At 47.6% G+C, this 20,124-nt stretch overlaps 1 protein-coding gene across 5 annotated transcripts; it reads right to left on the bottom strand.

The window, feature by feature from the left end:
• Nucleotides 1-8: 8 nt before the first annotated feature.
• Nucleotides 9-19,230, bottom strand: LUC7L (LUC7 like). 5 transcript variants are annotated; one of them, XM_053992538.1, is made up of 11 exons: nucleotides 19,040-19,230; nucleotides 18,341-18,411; nucleotides 17,143-17,237; nucleotides 12,116-12,214; nucleotides 11,318-11,428; nucleotides 10,539-10,682; nucleotides 9,959-10,135; nucleotides 9,181-9,269; nucleotides 4,796-4,825; nucleotides 3,828-3,992; nucleotides 9-1,521 (listed from the first exon to the last, which is right to left on the bottom strand). In XM_053992538.1, the coding sequence occupies exons 4-11, from the start codon at nucleotides 12,209-12,211 to the stop codon at nucleotides 1,380-1,382; spliced, it is 954 nt and encodes a 317-aa protein (XP_053848513.1). In that variant the 5' UTR covers nucleotides 12,212-12,214; nucleotides 17,143-17,237; nucleotides 18,341-18,411; nucleotides 19,040-19,230; the 3' UTR covers nucleotides 9-1,379. The 5 variants fall into 5 exon arrangements, with proteins under 5 accessions (XP_053848513.1, XP_053848509.1, XP_053848512.1 ...); XM_053992535.1 differs by lacking the exon at nucleotides 18,341-18,411 and adding an exon at nucleotides 2,750-2,811 and having other exon boundaries at nucleotides 1,433-1,521; nucleotides 19,040-19,189; XM_053992534.1 differs by lacking the exon at nucleotides 18,341-18,411 and having other exon boundaries at nucleotides 19,040-19,189.
• Nucleotides 19,231-20,124: the final 894 nt, after the last annotated feature.

The raw sequence follows: 20,124 nt of genomic DNA, 5'->3' as shown, positions 1-20,124 counted from the left end.
GCAGCGGGAGCCACAAACACAGATCTTTAATGCGCTCAGACCGCGGGAGAACAGCACAGGCACGTACAGGCACCCCGAGCGCGCGCCCGCCGCCCCCCGCGCCCCACACGGAGGTTACAAAAACAACACGTGAAACCGCGGAATTAATTGTAAAAACGGACAGGGAAGGGAAGGGGGCATGCACTAGGGACTGACACCGGGGGAGCACCGCGGAACCGGAGCCGCGTTCGGGGGGGAGGAGAGGACGGAGGGAGGGGGGAGCCCGGCCCTGGGAGCGGCAGTTAACGGCGGCGATTCACCGCCTCGCCCAGCGAACGAGCGGCCCCGCTCCCCTCGGCGGGGGCCAGCGCCTTCGCACGCACCATTCCCACAAAATGCCGAGCCCGGGGGTCGCGGCTGGGGCTGGCACAGCCAGGCGCCTCCCTGCCCTCGTGGGAAGCAAACCGAGGTACAAATCAGCGAGGGGCAACCGGCAGCGGCCTCCAGCGCGTGGGGACGCGGCTGGAGCCTCTCCCGCGGGAGGGGCACGGGCTCCATCCCGAGTCACCTCTGCCCCTCGGCACATTCTGCCTGACTGGCCTCGGAAAACACCAACGCTTCCGTCTGCAGGTCAGAAAGCCCCGCGGGGAAGCTCTGACTGCAGAGTGCACAGTAAATAGGCAGGTGAGCTGTGGCTGTGCTTCTCTGGAGAAGAGAGCAGCCAGGTTTCCCACTGCTTTGCTCACACCAACTCAACTATCTGAACTGTAAAGGTACTAAAACCAGACTTGAGCCCAGCTTAGAAACATGTTTCAGCTCATCTGGTCATACTCAATGACAAACAGCTTTCAAAATAGATCAGGGCCAAATTTTATCTTTTTTGCCTTAGCTGGGCAAGTGAGGCAACTCTCAAGTGCTGGAGACATAAAAATGAGGTGGCTAAGTACTAAAAGGAATAAAAAAAAGAAATCTGAATTTTTTGTTTAACATATATAAAGAGAAAGAAAAAATATAATTGAGAACCAGTGCTACTGGTGTGCTCACAGAGGGTCAGGTGGGTTTTTTGGAAAGGGCTGAAGCGTTACAAAGGTCAGGGCAGCTCAGGGCTCCAGGCACAGCGTGGCCCCGACCGCTGCGCTCGCTGCGTCAGGACAAACACGGGGTGTCCACACTGGCCTGGACTGAAAACCATCCATCCAGATTTATTTATTCCTACTAAAACAAAATCCTGTTAAACAGTACGTAACTCTTGTGTCTCTACAAACTCACAGCTATCTGCCAAACAATAAAAATCCCAAACTACAAAAGATGAGTTGTATTCAGTAAATATAAATGGGAAATTTAGGCTTTGTGTAGAATGTTTATCAGACTATTTACAGTGCAACACAGATCGTTTGAGTTCAGATCTCGCCAGCTTCTCTCTCTTCTGACCTCTTGGAACGAGATTTGCCATTTGTGCTCTCGTGCCGCCTCTCAGAAGAGCTCTTCTCTTTCCTCTCTCTGTCTCGGGACTTTTCTCTTGAAGATCGATCTCTAGAAGATCTGGAGTACAAAGTAAACCATTGCTATCAGCTTTGCAACTACAAATTGTCAAATACCCACCAAGCAACATCTTTCCCTAGCAGGGCCGTGGATGCAAATTCCCTATAGGAATGTGCCTGGGTACTGCGCCACGGGGAGTGGGTCCCCCATGACAGCAGCTCTGGGCCCTCTGCGAGGTTTCTGTGCACAGCACAGCCTTTGTTCCTCCTTCCTCTGAGTGATCCTTTCAAGCTGTTGCCACAGGGGCTCTCTCAGGTCTTTCCTGTGCCCCTTATTATTTTTCTGGGCCATCCTGAAGTGCCTACAGTTTCTTCCTGGTCTCTGACTCAGCTCAGTTCATGGCTTCCAGAGCAGTTTTTCACTACACCCTAAGCTACTGGCTTTCTGCTCAACTGCTTTAAATACCAACTGGATTCTTTGCTGGCTCAGCCCTGGGCTTCTCACTTTGCATCCTGACAAATGCTGGCTTTGGCTGCATCCTGGGTTCAAAGTCAGGATGATACAGATTTATATTCACAGCCCACAGCACAGGCACATCTTTTCACAGCCACAGATTTTCAGCAGCGCTTCCCTGTGCCAGCCCACGCAGAATTAAACAGGAGGCTTCACATTAGGTCTCATCTGAAAGGCTGTTTCTTGTGTGACTCCTGCCAGCTTAGGGAATAGCAGGATTCAAAAGGAGCTGACCCCGAGGGAGCTCAGAGGCTCCTACATTTTACTTCAAGGCTCAGTACTCAGGGTTTTTTTACAGTCACAACAGAAGGTACCTTAGAGGTTCCACTTTCATTCTTGTTGATTTTAAGGCTTGAAAATACTGCAGAACTGATACATCAAAACCCAACAGCCATTTCATTTTCATTAAACTGTGTCATTTGACATCAGTCTGATGACATTAACTCTCTGCCTTTTCCACAACAATGCCTGCTGCCTGCAGACCTCCTACCCTGAGCTCTCCAGATCCTGTGACACTCTCCATTTCTTTCAGCAAGTGAGACCTCAGCCCAGCAGAACCTGAGGGCAGATTTCATTAACTTTCAAGGTGAAAACAGAAGCTACTCTCCTTCAAGCAACAGGGTTTTACTGTTTGTTCTCTTGTTTTTGTTATGTTTTCTTAAACTGATCCTGGCCTGTCCCCAGCTCTCAGCAATTTTGTGTTAACTGGCCAATCCCCCTGCAATCTCAATGGGCCGGTTTGGATGTGTTCAAGGGTTCCGAAGTAGTCCCTTACCTGCTCTTTAGTAATAGTTATTACAGGATCTTCCTCACTTCCTAATTGTCCAAACTTCTTTTCTTTATTTTTCATGTTCAAGACAGATTTAAAAAAGCACTTTAGTATCTCAGCCATTGGAGAATCAACAGTATTTACACCCCCCCTCAATTATTAACAGACTTTTTTTTCAGACCATTATTTCCCTCCCCTTCACCAGGTATCTTTAAAAGAAAAGCTGTTCTTATCCCTTAGCTAAACTGACACTAGACACACAACAATAGGTTTGTTTCTAGAATTGTACTTGAGTGCTGGTGTCTTATCAGGTGACAGTGCTAAAGCACTCCCCTATTAACCAGGAGGCTTTAAAAAAATCCAGATCTAACCTCAGCAAGCACCTGGAGGCAGACTTGCTCCTGGGCTTAGAAGGGCTGTAAGGGAACACAATGATTCCAGTCAATTTTTCTAATATCCTACACACACTTGCCAACACAGAGGCTGGTTTGCTGAATTTCAGAAAAAAACTTTAAGCCCTTCTTTGGACTATAGTGCTTCTCCTCAGAGACAGAAGAATGGTATACTCCTCCTGTATTTCTTTTTCAGGAGGAAAAAGTGCTGATTCCTAAAGAATTCTCTCTCTCAAGCAGCCTCCTAACAGAAGACTCCCCCCAGATCTCAAATCATAGACTCCTTCCCAATGCCAGCACTGAGAGAAGGAATCTGGGAAGCAGAAAATAACTACAGAAGTGTTAAATCCAAACTGCCTCTCAGGTACTTGGCTTCTACAGGCCCAGGGAAGCTCAGTTAGCTCAGGGAGGCTTCGTGCTGCTTCCCATCCAAGGAGCACCTCAAGGCTCAGCACTGCAAATCGGGGAAACTGTTGTATCTCCTAGACTCTCCTCTCAGCTGGGATCTTGCTGTACAGCTGCTGCCCTCACATGAGGCCACTGGGGAATCCTGCTTGGGCCCAGGAGCTGGCACAGGCCAGCACAGCTGCTCTGGAGAACCCTGCCACGCTCCTGCTCGCTCTACGGGCCAGGGAGGTCACTGTGAGCCAAGGACTCCCCTTTCCAGAAGCACTCCTGTTGGGAATACATACTTGTGTTTTGAACTCCTGTCTCTGGAGCCCCGGCGGTGACCTCTGCTGTGGCTGCGGGAACGGCTCCGGTGGCGCCTGTGCCGGTCCCGGGAGCGGGAGCGAGACTTCCGCCGTTCCCGGGAGGCTGATCTGGAGCGTCTCCGCCTCCGCTCCCGAGACCGTGATCTGGAGGGAACACAGACTGGCTCAGTGCCTCACATCTGCACCCTGAGCTACCTCTCAGCCTCTCCTGAGTAACAAACACCCAGAGCATCAGCACAGTCCAGCCCCTGCCCACACCCTGGGCTGATCACCCACACCCTCAGAGTGGGCGGCTGCCTCCTCCTGGGCCTTGTGCTGCCAACAAAATGCCAGTGGGTTATTCAGTTTGCTGGAAAGCTTATAGAAAAAGCTCCCACCATTATTGTAAGCATGTGGCAAGGGCCAGAGCAGAGCTTACAACCTTGTGAAAGTCCAGCACTTTAGAAGCAGATTTATTTCACCCTGCTCTAAAAATATGAAAGATGCCAAAGGAAAGCAGTAGGCAGGGAGATCTCCAGGTCCATTATCACAGAGAATGTTGCCATAGCATTAAGGCAAGCTCTTCCCAGAGATGTGGGGGTTTTAATCTCAAATCTCTGTATTTTCACATCTGAGGTTTTATATATATAGCAGATACTTCAGATATTACAATAATGGAAATATATCAGGTATTTATTGAAAGAGGCCTTGAGGACATCATGGGCTCACCCTGGACTACACAGAGCCCATCCTGGCCAAGCTACTCAGCACCTGCTCTACAGCCCCACGAGCCACACCAAGCTGAGCAGCACCTCTGAGCTGCCCATACTGCACTTCCCATCTCTTGCAGGGAGCAAACCAGACACTGAGGCACTGAGTGCACTCCACTGTGAGACCCAGGAAAAACCTCAGTAGCTAGAGAGAAACACAAAAAGGCATTTGAGAGAAGTGCAGATCTGGGCACTCACCTTCGACGATCTCTATTTCTTGATCCAGACCTAGAAAGGAGAGGAGAGTTAAGTGAGAGAAGTTATGATACAGCCAGTGGGTTTTCAATAGGAAAATTCATCCATCCTGGCAGCTCTTCACAGGAATAATCAATACCTCAAGTGATACATTACTTAAAAAAAAAAAAAAAAGCTTGCAAATAAAACATTTAGTTAGTATCAATTTTAGGAGCACGAATTTGTCAAAAACTGGAAAACCTGAATTTCTGCACACTGAACTTCCTGTCACTACAGAAAAGGTCTAGAAACCAGATACTATTCATTAAGAACCCCAATGAACCTTTCCAACTAATCTCTGCATATCGGTTACATACTTTTTACTCCCTGCAGTCTAACACCAACTGGATCAACTCTAACATTTTCAAGAAGTGCCGCTCTCCAATCAGACAGTGGCAGTTTTCTGATTTTGGTTCCTTTGAGGCAGTTGCATGCTAAAGGGGTTTTATTAAAGAAAAAACAGCCTTTTCTCACTCCTTTTATTTGTTTACCAAACATTAGAAGGAAATTTGCATCAATCATTTTTTCCCTTTTGGGAGAGATAACTAGGAAAAAAGAGAGGACAAAGCCATGAGAGAAGAACTATTACTGACAAGTGACAGAGATAAACTGAAAATCCTTAGAAAGCACTTGAGAAGAATAATCCAGGCCTTGCTATCCTTTCCCACATTCCACAAGCTTCAGAGCTCATGTGTGGCACACTGAGCTTACTGCTGTCAGCATTAGCTCCTGACAGTTTGTAAATAACAACGGCAGAATTCTTTCAACTTCAGCAGCACCATTACTCAGCACCACTTAAAATACCTCTGCACATGGAAGCTGCACCCTCCCTCTTCCTCCGTGGCCACGTTTCAGAGCCAGCTGAACATCACACGCTGTCTGAACAGTCTTGTTTTGCTTTAATTAAGAAGTGGCTCCTCTCCCTGTTTAGTGACTTAGAGACTCACTCCTGTAACTGCTCCCCACTGCACACAGACTCACACACAGGTTCCATTTACATCCCACAGAGCTGTTCTGGCACCCTGAAAGCTACACACAGACAAGAATTAAAGAAGCAATAGAGAAGCATCTGTTTCAATAACATTATTTAAAACCATGCCTAGATAAGACAAGATTTAAAAAATGTACATGCACTGACATTTCTTCAGTGAAAAGGGATTGTTCAGTTATGGTAGAAAGTTAAAAAAGCCCCCAAATTTAGAAAGGAATTCAGGTAAGGACTGTAAACAAAGTGGAGCTGAACTTGGAGTCTGCAAATGAAACATGCACTGTGGCAACACACATGACCAGCTGAAGGAAAAGCTGATAAACCAGGAGAGCAAGGCAGTAACCACACACCTCCATTCCCACGTAACAGAACCTGACAGAGCTGCAGGACCTCCTGTAGATACCTGGCAGGCAGCTGGATTTTTTTGGTGGTTGTAATTACTCCAAGTTCTTACTGTTCTTTTTCCTCCTGATCGCTTTATTCTGAACCACCAGTGCACACATCCACAAAAGCCTTTCCACATCCCCTGAAAAGCCTGGCTGCCCTTCCATTCCTATCATCCAAGCAGTGGTATGCACAAAAAACATCTGATAATCACTCCCTAGAACCAAACTTCAAAATTCAGGAAGTATCCAGCAAAACAGCATTGTCCTTACTAGCCTGAATCATTGTACAGCAGGAGACAAAGAAGACAGCTCTACATAGGAGCAAGAGGACTGAGCAAGTCTGTTTTATTTATTTTTTCCTCCTGTTTTGTCCCTGTATCACAGACTTTCTGCTCAGTTTCATAACCTGTCTTTTGTCCAGCCTAACACAAAGGAAATCAGTTTGGCACCTCCACCAGACTTGTTTGCTGGTGTACTCTGGAAGCAAACATTGAGGTCTGCACTTCCCAGCATGCCACTTCTCCACAGAATTCCAGTCTCAGGAGATTATTGGATACCAAACAGCCACCAGCAATGTCACACAAGACTTGTGTTTATTACCACTAGGGTGGTAATCCAGTCTACTCATTCCTATGTGGAATCACAGTTTATTGACAAATTAATTACAGCTGTGAGAGGCAGAGTTTCACAAGGGAATCCACAGGTTTGCAGGGATGTCACAGTGCCTGTCAGTCCCTAAAGACTCCCAAAGTCAAGCCATACTCTTTCTCTTACTGAAGTAACACCATGAAGGTGCTGTATAGGAGGATATGACAAGAAGAGTTCTGAAGGAAACATGTTTCTTGTGGTTCCTTAAAGTACCAAGCTCTGGATAAGAGAGGCTGGCTGGAAGGTGGTAGAAATCACCAATTAAGTTTTTGATGGAAAAATGCCTCTGTGAACATGGTGTGCACAGCTCCCAGCAGATAAGTGACTGAGAAATCTGGACTCTAACCTCAGTTCTGACACTGAGTGTCCACTGGAGAACTACTGTCCTCTCTCAGGTCAAGTTCTCATTTTGGAGAGACAACTGATGTATGTGCCTCTTCTGTATGGCACTCCTGACTCCTTCATAACAAGTTTTCCTGTGGAGTACACAGGTGCCTCTGCACAGAGCCAGAGCAAAGGCCAGCCACAGTCTCTAAGTACTGTCACATATGGAAACAGCAAGAACTCAGATTTTAGGCCAGCTCCATGCAGTTTTTAAAGCTTTCCTATTTTAAGCCTTAAATAAACATTCAAAAGCAGCTTTCAAACCCCCTGCATCAGATGCATCCACATATGGACTACCTATGAACACAAGAGGCTCTTTAGCTCTCAAGAATTGAGGGCTTGAGGTTTTTGTTTTTTTTTTTTAACCACTAAAACAAAATGACAGGCACACCACAGGAGGAGGAAAACCAGCATTTTGAGAAGATGTGGATCAACAAAAAGATCCAGAGGTTCTTCCTGAACAACTCTGTTGAGCAATTTTTACAGAGAAACGACCTCCAGGAAGAAGACGCACCACGGAGACAAACTGAGTCCGTGTTAGGCAGGGTTCTGCTGTGGGTCTGCCATGCAGCAGCTGCATGAGAAGACACTTCCCATTTCACTTCCACATTTCTGACCACAGCAGCAGCAACAGCAGTCCCTTTTGATTAATTCCTGCACTGGAAAGCCACTTCCAGATCCTGCAGCTCCCAAACTCAACTGCATTACAGTTGCATGGATAACAGGAAGTTGTAAGGCTCTCTATCAAGTGCTACAGAAAGCTGTAGCATGAATTGCTCCTCCATATCACACCAGGCAATCCCCAGAGAAAACCCACATTAAACACCCTAACTGGAGTTATGCGTAACATGCATAAAGTAATATGGGTAATGAATAACAGTTTGGGGCTCTCATCTTCATAATACACTAAAATCACCATGCTGCTTCATGCTGGTATTTGTCAGCAATTCCAGCAATGTATAGCCAGAGCCAGCACCATCTTAGAGTACACTGCAGTTATAAATCTCATATTCCTCAGACAAAGTCACTCTTCAGCTGACTCTGAGTTTCAAAAATAGCTCTGCACAGGCAGCAAGGCTGGGGTCTTTCTGATGCAAGAAGTACATGAGGAGAAACACACCAGGTAAGCAGGGAGATGCTGTGACAATCAGAACAGCATTCTTACCCAGCCACTTCCTCTGCCTGACCCCTGCAAATAACCACCCTCCCCACAACAGGCTGCCTAACTGAGCTGTTTACATACAAGATGCCTCTTCAGTTTAAGTACAGAAGAAATCTTTTTTTCCAGTTCAGCTGGCAAGATGCAGAAGAAGTTGTCCTGAGAACACCAATGTTCCAGCCCCTCTCACTGCTCAGGAATTACAGACATCTGAGCAGAAGGCGACACACATAGCTACAACCACCAGGAACAGCCACTCCTTGGGATCCCTCAGCTTCCTTAGGAAATGCTTGCCAAAACACCTCAATTATTGTAGAAAAGTTACATGCAGTCCACTATTTGGCACATGGACACCAGCCCGTTGTCACCTCCAAGTCTCCAAGCAGTGAGGAGGGCTGTGCAGGGAATTTCTGCATCACTACTGCCTTTGGAGCAAGCCTAGTCCTCACTCATCTTAAACTTTCCCGCTCAGGTGCTCTGGATGAGGGTATTTTATCCAGATTCAGATTCCCTAAGACAGGGATTAGACCAATATAAGCCTGAAGACTACAGGGAACTCCCACCTTTCAGACACACAGTGAAGGTCAAAATAAATGTAGAATCACTCTAAGGTGGAGGAGTGGAGGATTTGTGCATTGTTTTCATCTTTATCTGAATCCCAAGATGCTCACACAGCATCTGGAGCACATCCAACAGCCACTCCAGAAGCAGATGCTGAACTCCTGCAGTGCTCATGTACAAGGAATCAGATACTTCTAAACTTCACAGGCCAGCTCCCACTCACCGTCTGCCCATCCTCTCCTCTCGTTCTCTCTCCTCTCTCCGTCTCAAACGATCCTGGTTTCTCTTCTCTTGCTTTTCTGCCACTGTTTTCTAGGAAAAAGAAAATCCACATCATATTTCAGCCATACAGTAACAGCCATTATTTACAGCCATACAGTAAAATGTCAAATCTGCAGGAAGACCATTCCAATAGCAAGACAAAGAACTATTGCACTGCATTTTATATGCTGAGTTAAGATCTCTATCAAGGTTCTCATTTTTCACAGTTGAGGCACTGACCTCAACACACTGTGAGTGAGACACAGGAATCACAACTCTTACTCAGCTGAAGGTCTCTGTTTGCAAGCAAGGCCAATACCACAACCCATTTCGAACCATTTCAGAAAACTCCTAATGGCTTCAGCTAGTCAAGATCTTTTCACTGACAGAACCATGTGAAACTTCAGTTCTAACACTTCATTAAAAGGTTTCAAAGTAAAAAAAAACCCAGAGTAACAATTTTTCATGTTAATGAGAATGACTGTACCAAAGCTCCAAGGAATAAATTATAGCAGTGCTCTGGTTTGACGGATTCTGAGGGTACATATTTAGTTACCCAGAAAAAATAGAAGGGAACCCAAGACAAGGCTAAACAAAGCTCTGTTTGATTCTTTAGGGAGTCTGCAGTTGGAAATTTCTGAGCTTTTACAAGCCCTCTGCAAAGAATTCTGTATTAATTTAATAGAAGTGTTCAAGGTCTTCAGAACTACAAAGAGAAGGTTTAAAACAGAGAGGATTACCCTCAGCTGATCCAGTTTCTCACGAATCTGAATGAAACCCAAGTGTAATTTGCCTCCAAAGTGGTCAGCAAGACGCCGGTCGTTGTCATGGAGACCTAGATATGCTGAACAGACTTCACACACACGCAGCTTCTGCTGCTGGAAACTGGATGCAGGCATTGAATTTCGGTATTCTTCCTACAGGAAGGCAAGAAAGCCCACACAAATGTCAGGGAACTCTTACATAGACACAACCCTCCAGGGAAACCCCTGCAAAGAATTGCTTTGAAGACTCAAAACCCACCCTCACACAAAGGAGGTGCCACATAAATGCTTTGTGGGCACAGCTAACCCAATAGTCTATCCCTGCAAGGGACTGGCGACCAAATATTTCAGAGGACAAAGCCCTCCCCGCCCCAGTCAGCTCCCTGCACTAGATAAAAGTTCCTAAAAATCTTTTCATCCACCACACCACAATGCCACCTGTTTGCTGGCACATGGCTGGAACTGCAAAAGGAGGTGCTGGCACACAGGAAGAGGCAGAAACCACCCAGCATAGCCCAGGCTCCTGTGACAATCCAGAGGAGAGCCAACACTGTACCTCTGCCTCTTTCTTTTTTGCTCGGACTTTCTCCACTTCCATCAGGATCTTTTGAGACTCATCAACATTTCCTTCAGCTCCCAGCTGTTCAGCTTTAGCTAGGAGTTTTCCAATATCTTCATTCAGCTCATGGACTTTCTCTGCCTGAAGAGAATAGTTAGTTTTTAGTAAGAGAAAAATGTGATAAAGCTTGCAGGACAACTTTTCTTTTTTTTTTTTTAAGAAATACTGTGTAATGAAATCTGTTGTTGGAAGATGGCCATAAATCTCCAAAAGTTGCCAACAAAAGGGACTGGTGGACCAATGTCAACACAGTCACAGACACGTGGCAAAGAGAGAAACTGGATGTGGAAAGATCATGATCTGCCAGTCATTTCTGGCTACAGGTCAGCATAGAGGCCACAAAATCAGCTTCAGAAATGTCTTGTATTGGCCCAATTAGGCAAGTTCCCAAAAAGGAAACTCCATGAGCATCTGTTAAATGAAACAAAAATCATGGGATGATGGACTTACTATTCTAAATTATTATGGTAACATTTCATAGCATGGGGAAGAAATCAATATGCTTTACTTCCATGCTAAAGCAATGTCTTTTAGAGTCCGTGGTGCTCTTTAAGTCTGTCTCCAGAATGGCCAGAGCAGCCATTTGAGAAGGATGACTGGAATCCCCAAATCCTCTGTGGAGCCTAACTCCCCAGTATCACTGGTGTCAGAGAAACAGAGCACCAGGGCTCCCACAGAGACTTTCAGAACCAATGTTTAGTGAGAGGCAGACACACCTTTGCAGACACTTCAGCACTGATCTCTTCCTGTGTCTCAGCCAGGCGTTTCTTGGCCAGTTCTGTTCTCCTGTCACACTCTGCAATGAAGGATTCCAGGTGATCCATCGCCTGCATGATCAGACAAAGAATTATGAATGAAGCTGCTCTCTGTGCCAGATGCAGCTTTGACAGTCAAAGCTGCAATCCTGTATAATGCACAAACAACCTCAAGAACAGATGCTTTAAGAAAAAACCCAAATGACACTTTGCAGAGCAAGTTACATTTGACCCCTTCCCTGTAAACCTGACCCAGTTCCTTTACTCTGACACATCAACATAGCTTTGCACTAGAACTTCCTTCCTATGCAGGAGCAACAGGCACAAAGACAAAAGCACTGGAATAACATGAAAAGTAAAGACAGAATTGTGCTTCCCCTGGATCTGTTCCATCACATAAAGATTAAATGAAAGCTAAATCTGACAAAAGTTAAACTACTGAGCAGAAGGCTGTTAATATTAAATCTCTTTCTGGGACAGTGCACCAGGTTACAAGAACCTGTTACAGAGCAGCAGGTGTGGGATCCAAGGAATGCCAAGGAGCCTCCCAACTAGCTGGGCTAATGGGTGGCAAAGGCCATAATTACTTCTGCATTCTCCAGTCAGCAGTCAGGCTGACATTCAGGAAGGGGCTGCATTCTGGACAGGTAACACATCAAGCAACATGATGAACTGAAATGGCCACTGAGTTTTACTGTTCAGCCCAGTGACTTCAAGAAGCAGTTTCCCCAAAAGTAACTAAAATTCCTCCATACTTACATCCAGCTCAAAAAACAGGTCTCTCTCTTTACTTGCAATCTCATAATCTGCTCGCAGAGCCAAGTCATGGATCTTTGTACATTCTCCCAGGTCCATTCGCTGTTAGAAGAAAAAGGAGAACCCACATAAGAACCTTCCATTAGAGCCACAAGCAGCAGATGTCTCTTGCCAACTGCAGCATATCAAAATAAAGTATTTTCATGAAAAGCAGCTTTCTCTTAACTTCTCAGTACCAGAACCAGCCAGAAGAACTACATGCTTGCCAGAACTCATTTTGTAGATGTTCTGGGAACATTAAAACAGCCCAAATGCTTTAAGTCCAGTCCTACTCCTGCTTTAAGTCCCAGGACAGCCTCAGAAATGGCTGGGACAGAGGTGGGTCCCCTTCAACAGGCACCAACTGCAAATGCCTCCTATCCTGGAGCCACAGCCCAGGAAAACATACCTGCACCCTGTTTAAAGCTCCTCTGGAAATGCATATCTGTATCAGGATGAGCCCAAATAACACATGACATACCAAATTGCAGGATACACACAGAATGCTTCCTATCAACAACAAAAGGACTTAAAAGGATTAAGGGCTACAGCCAGCAGAAATGCACAACCCCACACTCAGCAACAACAGACAGACTGTGTTAATTCCACAGCCAGACCCTTCCCACATCCAGCTGCACCCTGGAATTTGAAAACCTGCCCAGCAAAGCAAAGTCCTACACATAAGCCCATTTAATGAGAGACTTAAGAGCATCTCCCTTCCCAGAAAGCTGCCCTTCCCTCCCACTGCACTCCATGCTATTTGAATTTGTTATTTTTTCTCCCACCTAGTAGTTAACAGCCACATGAATGCAAGTCAATTATGCTCTCAAGACATGGAAGCTACATTCCAACATTATCAACTTGTAACAAAGAACCTTTTTCTTATTCTAACAGTAGAAAAAGAAAATGACATTTTGAAAGCCAAAATAATAAAAGCCCTAATTGTGAGCCACTTGTAGGAATGGCAGGGTACATGTCATTGCATGAGGGAACACCCCAGCTCACCACCCTCTTCTCTCACTCTCACCACCAGTCCCCAGGAGTCCAAACCTCAACATGCACAACAGGTGTCAACTAGTGAACTGCAGAGAAAGCTGAACTGGGATAACACTGAATCCCTGTGGAATATCACAAACTAAAGCTGGGAATGCTTTCATGAAACAATGTGCTCAGACAGCATTGTTTAGAATGAAGCAAAGCAATTAAAGCAAACTCTACCAGTTTATGCTCAGGTTTTCAGCAGGTGCCTATTACTGGATTTTCTCCTCTAAAAAAAGAAAAAAAAAATCCAGATGAATTGCCACTATTTAGCCTTCCTCATTTTGCTCGGATTTACCAGAACCAGGAGGCCACAGGCAGCAGGCTACAGAAACAGACACTGCATCCAGAATGCTCCTGCTGAGCTCTCTAATGATACAAATGTAATGCCTACAAAAAAAAGCACGTTGGTACTTTTAGAGCTTGATCATGTTCAACTTCAGGCAAGCCACTTCAAAGAATGCTACAGAGTTACTGTTATTTTACCACAAAAATAACTTTCTATGATGTGACACATCTTTCATTCTTCTGGTCATTCTACTGAGATCACTTTCCAAGATAGGGAGAAAATAATGGTATTGGATGTGACTGTCACACATTATAAATATTCTTATCTGAGCTCTTCCTTCAGTCTGAGCCACTAACCCCACTTCAGTGAAGGGGCTCTCACCACTTTAGAACAGCCAACAATGCTTGCTCTGAAGCTCCCTATTCCTCTCCCTGCTTGTTAACAGGCAACAAATCCCTCGGCTTTCCTCAGGGAAGAACATTCAGTTCTCACTAGTTTATAAACCTCAAATCTTCCTCCATGTCCTTTGGGATGTTCAAGTGCAAGGAGACTTCCACAGGTATTGCTCACTCGGGGTAAGACCACCAGCCCTTCTGCCTGAAAGCCTCCTCTCATCCCAAGGAGGGCTGTCATAGAACACTCACCCTTTCCACAGAGATCGTGACCTGCTCCAGTCAACACTGGATGGTTTATAACACAGGTATGTGAGACAGGCAACCAGCAGAGCCTGAGCCAAGATTTAACTCCACATACACACAAAGACTGAAGACATTTAGATGTCACTGATAATTAGTCCTGCTCACATTTGCTGAGAAATACACGTTCTGAAGTATCTCTTATGATCTCCACTGAACTGGCAACTCACCACAAAATGAAATTTCCACAAAGATGCTTTAACAGTGATCAGAAATGCAGAGTTTCATCCAAGTGAAAAAGGAAAGCAGAACCCCCTCTCTCAACCCACAAAAAACAATTCTAGAACCTACAGATTTCAACTCATCTTCCCCAGGGGACACAATTATTTCTCTGGATGTAATTTCCAAGGTATGTTCAATCTGGGCAGCTTTGAGGCTCATCTGTCCACCTCTTACTGGAGCTGAAATTTAGGAGAATTGCCAGCTGATGCCATCTCTCAATGTGCTACAATACTTTCACTGACAGAAATATGCTTACCATGAGCTGCAGAGAGAACTCAGCACTCACCACAAACGATGTGGTGACAAGGGCCCTGGTAACAGCCCACAGGCTCACTAAACCAACTCCTGTTCTCCCAGAATGTTCCTCCTTACCCACAGAGACCAAAGAGAACCACTGTAGGTTATTTAGTGGCAAGTTTAGACAAGTTTCTGGGGCCAAAAAGAGAATAATCACAGGAACAAACCAACTTAAAATGACAATTCTTACAATCAGGAACACTTGTGCACCTCAGCAAAGCAAACATCAACAGGACTCCTGCAGCTGTGAGGAATATTCCAGAGCTTTGCTTACAGTCTGGACTCCTTTTCTTACTCTGCTTCTGAAGGTCAGTGAGTGGGACTCCATCACATTTCACTGAGCACAGCTCCCCAAGGGCTCAGCTTCCTGCTTGCCTTCAATCAGCTTCCCACTAAGGAATATCTGCACACATGAAGGATGCAGCAGTAACAATGCCTTAGGGGAGGACACAACACAGCGAGCGCCAAAAGGCTTGGAGCATCTGTTGGAAGTTTCCAAGAGGTCCAAGGTCCTAATTTCTGCAGTAATACACCCAGAGATGGATTATACCCCACCCAGCTGAGATAGATTCATCCATACAGCTCTTCCTTAGCAGAGCACTGTAAAGTACCAGTGAAGCTGCCCGAGATCATGAGGGAAAACTGCACATTCCAGCTAAGTTCCACTCTGTACTGGCAGCAGTGACAGCTGAAATGCTCTTCCTGCTCTGGATATCACATGTTCTTTCAACACAGATCTGCAGCACCAACACTTGCTCTGGCCCCCAGTAACCTGCTGACAGAGGTGTAGAACTGCACACCCACTTCGAGGCTACCACACAATCATGTGAGTGAGCCACAAGATCACTTGTGCAGGAGCAGTCCTTCTTCCTGCTCCTGCAGTTTCTGAGCAGAACTTCCACAGTGAGAGGGAAAGGACAACTCAATCAAGACAAGTAAAAACAGAAACAGAAGAAACAAATTCCTCAAGGTGCTTCTCTGGCCCAGGAGACTCACAACCCACCTGAAACACTTCAGACTTCCCCCACACTTTGGCAGCAGCTCACACACGTCACTTCTGCTGTACTACCCCTTCAACTCACCATTTACTCTCTGAAAATCTGCCAGAAGAGGTAGAAGGCAGCCTTCATCTTCAAAAGATCCTCTGGGCCCCAAAAAAACCATTCTAGAATCTTGTGCCAAAAAACATACCCTGACCACAGTGACCTATACAAAGGATGGAAGTTTAAAATTCTGAAATGGAGGTGAACTCATATGGAGGCTGATGGAACAATCGCTGCAAAACACATCTGAGCTTCAAATGAATTTTAAAAAATAGAGGTACAGAGATTGGTATTCAGCTTTTCCAATCTTATTTTGCAAAGGCAGCCACTGAGAAGCTAAAGTCTGAGTGCTCAGAGCAGAGGCAGCTTTTGCTACAGCTCTTTCTACCAGTGCTGCCACACTGCTGCTATGGCAGTGACACAAGCAGGGGCAGCAGTGCCAGCCCTCCCTTTGCTGGAGACCCACTGTGCCAGCCAGCTCCCTAACGAGCAGCAGGAAGGGCTATAAATAACCACAGCATCTTTCAACAATCTGGTTATGTGGACAGACACTGTGAATTGTCACAGTATTTCATGCAAACAGCAAGGGCCAAGATGGATTTCAAACATCCATATTCACCTCCATCCTGTGACTGCTGCACAACGATGGTGACGAAAGACACAGTTTTCTTTCCACGGTCAGGCTGCAGCTTTCATCTGGGAGCCTCAAATGAACACTTCCTCCACAAGAGCTCACTGTTAAAGCCCACATCACCTTCTGCTCTCAGAGGTAGCACGTGAGCCAAACCTTTGAACACTGGCCAGCTCTGTTCCCACAGGGAGCAGCAAAGGAGCTGAGACAACTGTCTGAAACCAGTCGGGCAGAGTGACACAAACAACCAAGCAGCTCAAACAACCAACGCTCAGCCAGAGATGTGACCTGCCATCATCACCACAATAACAAGAGAAAAGCTGCTCTTCCATCAGGGCTGGGGAAAGGAGAATGAAAATCTCCAAGGATTAGTGCAGCTGCTAAGAAAACACTTGCTAACCTGAACATGCAGCAGTGAACCAGGGCAGCAGCCTAGCTACAGGCTTGGAGCCACCATAGGACAAGTTGCAAGCTCTGACTATCTCAAACTGTTAAAACAGAAATAATTTTGCAACTTCCCACAGGATTGCGAAAGAAAAAGCATTTCAGGTGAATTCTGAGAGCTCCTAGTTTGGTTTTTTGTTTGTTTGTTTGTTTTGGGTTTTTTTTTGAGAAGTGAGAGCAGTCCCATACATGGGTCACAGGAAGTGGAAATAGGATTGTGACTGCTGAGAACAGAAAACCTGATCACTTCTAGAAGTCACCCACTCTGCACAGACAAGAGTTGTACCAACATCCTCCTGACCAGAATCCCTTATTCCAGAGGCCATACTTACTGTTCCAGCCAGGATATCGTGGGGACAGCAATCCAGAAGGTGACTCTTGCACACACGATCGTCTGTAAACTTCACCCTTTGTCTGGTTTCATCTCCTGAAATTCATGTGTGGTTTAAATAAGGAGACATTAGAACACCAAGAGAACACAGGCATCAGCATGAACATTTCATCTCAATATGCAGATTAAAATATTTGGTGTTCCTGCTCCCCAAAATTACTCCAAAAAAAAAAAAAAAAAAAAAAAAAGCTTAAAGGGCAACAGGATATTCTGGAACACTTATAATTGGCAACAAACACTATTTTAGCATTTATTCATCCAGGACACCATGTTAAACACAGTGCTGGCAAGCCAAGCAATGTCCAAGGCCTGTCATCCACATAAAGAAGCAGCACAGCCAGAGGAGAAAAGGAGACAGACAGGCTGGCTCCCAGCCAAAACCTGTTATTTTTTTTTCCACCCTTTCTTTTTCTTACTGTGAAGAAGGGGCAGGAGATACCAAACCCCACACTATCAGATCACAAAAGAGGGCTGTGCTGGGCAAAATTTATAGACAACTGCTCTTTGCTCAGGCACTAATTGAACCATCAGTCCGTTTGGTGTGGAACCCAACTATGCAGGGTGTGCTCTCCCAGGCCCTGCAAGGAAGGAGCTGGCAGGTCCTGGCCTGGAACACACCACGTGCTCCCCACCCACAGCCCACCCTCAGAGGACATTTTACACTCAGGAGCCACTTAAACGAGACAATATCAGAAAAGCAAAAAAATAAACAATAAAAAAAGAAACAAAGTTAGTCAATACACACTGCGAGCTCCAACACATACTATACCCATCTGCATTCTTCAAGACCTCAGCTGCAGAATTTTATGCCCATTGTTGAAAAGTTTTAAAGGAAAAGCTTTCTTGCCCACACCTGCAGTAAGGAAGTCAGGGGAATGATACATAAAAGTAAAGGCAAAGTGGTAATGGTATGTGACAATTTTAAAGCTCATCTGTGCATATGACACAGGTATGTGTAATACTAAAGTATGAATATAGTTTAGGATTCACAAGCATCCAGGAATAATGTTGTGTCTACTGAATTTTTTTTTTTAATTTTTTTTTTCTTTCTAAGCTACACTTTTAAAGTTACTTGTGAAAAAAAGCAAACACTTTTTTTTTTTTTGTTATAACAGCTTTAAAAATTGGTTGTGACTCACGGCTCGATGAACATGAGGCTTTTCTGCAACTCCCTTGCAGATTGATGTAGGCAGGCAAAGATACACTGAACCTTTATAAATAAAATAGAGGGGCCACAATTGTTCAGTTTGTATGAAATAAAAATATGGGAAGCAATTCAATAGCAACTCAATACACAGAGAAAGAAAGCACTTATTCACTTACGAAACAAAGTGCAAAGTGCCTGGACAGCCCTGTTAACGTGCCAAAGGGAATTTAAGTACCCAACGAGTCGCAGAAGGGAGACACAAACCGCAGCGGGACCGTATTTTGCACGGGCTGTCACCTTTCTCGTCTCGGACAGCACCCGGCGCGGCCGGCGCTGCGGGCACACCTACCTACGCGCCTCTGGACGTGCGGGCACGGAGCCGGCCCCACGCCTGCCGGCGGCAGCCGGGGCCCGGAGCGGCGGGGCGGCGCCGGGCGCTCTGTGGGTCCGGGGGCGCGGCGGGATCACCGCCGGCCGGGCGAGGGCCCTCCCGGGCTCCCTCCGCCCCGAGCGCGGACAGGCCCAGGCCCGCTCCGCCGCCCCGAGGCTGGAGCCGGGCGGGCGGGGGCGGATCGCGCCGCAGGTCCGGAGCGGCGGCGGCGGCAGCCGGGCCGGGCCGGGCCGGGCCTCGCGCGGTGAGGCGGCCGCCAGGCCGCGGCGTTTCCTGCAGGCCCCGCCCGCCCCTACTCACCGTCCCGGGCCGTGCCCATGAGCTGGTCCAGCAGGGCCCGCATCTGTGCCTGGGCCGACATGGCGGGGCCGGTCCGGAGGCGGCGGCTCCGACCGAGACCGGTTCAGGGGCCTGGGGCGGCGGCGGCTCAGCGGCCTCAGCGGCGGCGACGCGCGGCGAGCGCTGAGCGGAAGCGGCCCCGCCCTGCGCCGCGCTGCATGACGGGAAGGGTAGTCCGCCAGGGGGCGGGGTCCGAGGGGCGGGGCTGAGGGGGGCGACTCTCGTGGGCGTGGTCCGAGCGAAACAGCGGTGATGTCAGGGGGGCGTGGCTGTGTCGAGGGGCGTGGTCGGGGCGAGGGGCGGTGATGCCAGAGGGGCGTGGCTGCACTGAAGGGCGCGGTCGGGCGGAGGGGCGGTGATGCCAGAGGGGCGCGGTCGGGCCGCGGGGCGATATCTCCCGGGATAGTTCCGGACCCCAACGCCGCCGTGGCAGCCGCCCCGGGGCTCGCCGGGCGCGGCCGCAGTAGCCGGGCCGCAGCGGCGCCCCGGGGACAGGCTGCTGCCCGGGGCGGGCCCGGGCCGCGCTGGCTGCCGTCCCCACCGCGCTGTGGCAGCTCGCGGCCGCCGTGGGGAATGTAGGGAGGGGGAATGTGGGGCAAGGAAAGCCCCTGCCGGGGTGGGGGGCGATAGGACAAGGGGACGAACCCCGCTGCACACGGGTACAGCCCGGAGAGCACCGAGGACAGGGCAGGACAGGACTGGACGGTCCGTGGCTGCTCTCCCAGCTGCTGGGAGGAGGATGAGGCCGTGGTTTTGCAGGAGCTTGGGCTGTTGCGGAGCTTTGCCGCGTGCTGCGTTCCCTGCCTGGCTTTCTGAGCTCCAGCTCCAGCTCGCACCACCCCCATGAGTTTTATCTCTTGTCTCCACCTTGAGCTCCCGGCCCCGGCTGCTCTCTGGATGCTCCCCGTGCTGGAGAAATCCCACCCGCTCTCTTTTGTGCCACAGGGCTCCAAAGGCAGCGAGGGTCAGAGCCGGAGCGCTGGTGCAGGACGCTCCGTTTGCCATAGCCATGCCTGGCTTTCCCGCAGCTTTGGAGCTCCCTTGGC

Source organism: Vidua macroura, chromosome 16, assembly GCF_024509145.1.
Source record: "Vidua macroura isolate BioBank_ID:100142 chromosome 16, ASM2450914v1, whole genome shotgun sequence".
In the NCBI taxonomy this organism is placed as follows: domain Eukaryota; kingdom Metazoa; phylum Chordata; class Aves; order Passeriformes; family Viduidae; genus Vidua; species Vidua macroura.
This window is presented reverse-complemented; position numbering and strand designations above follow the sequence as displayed.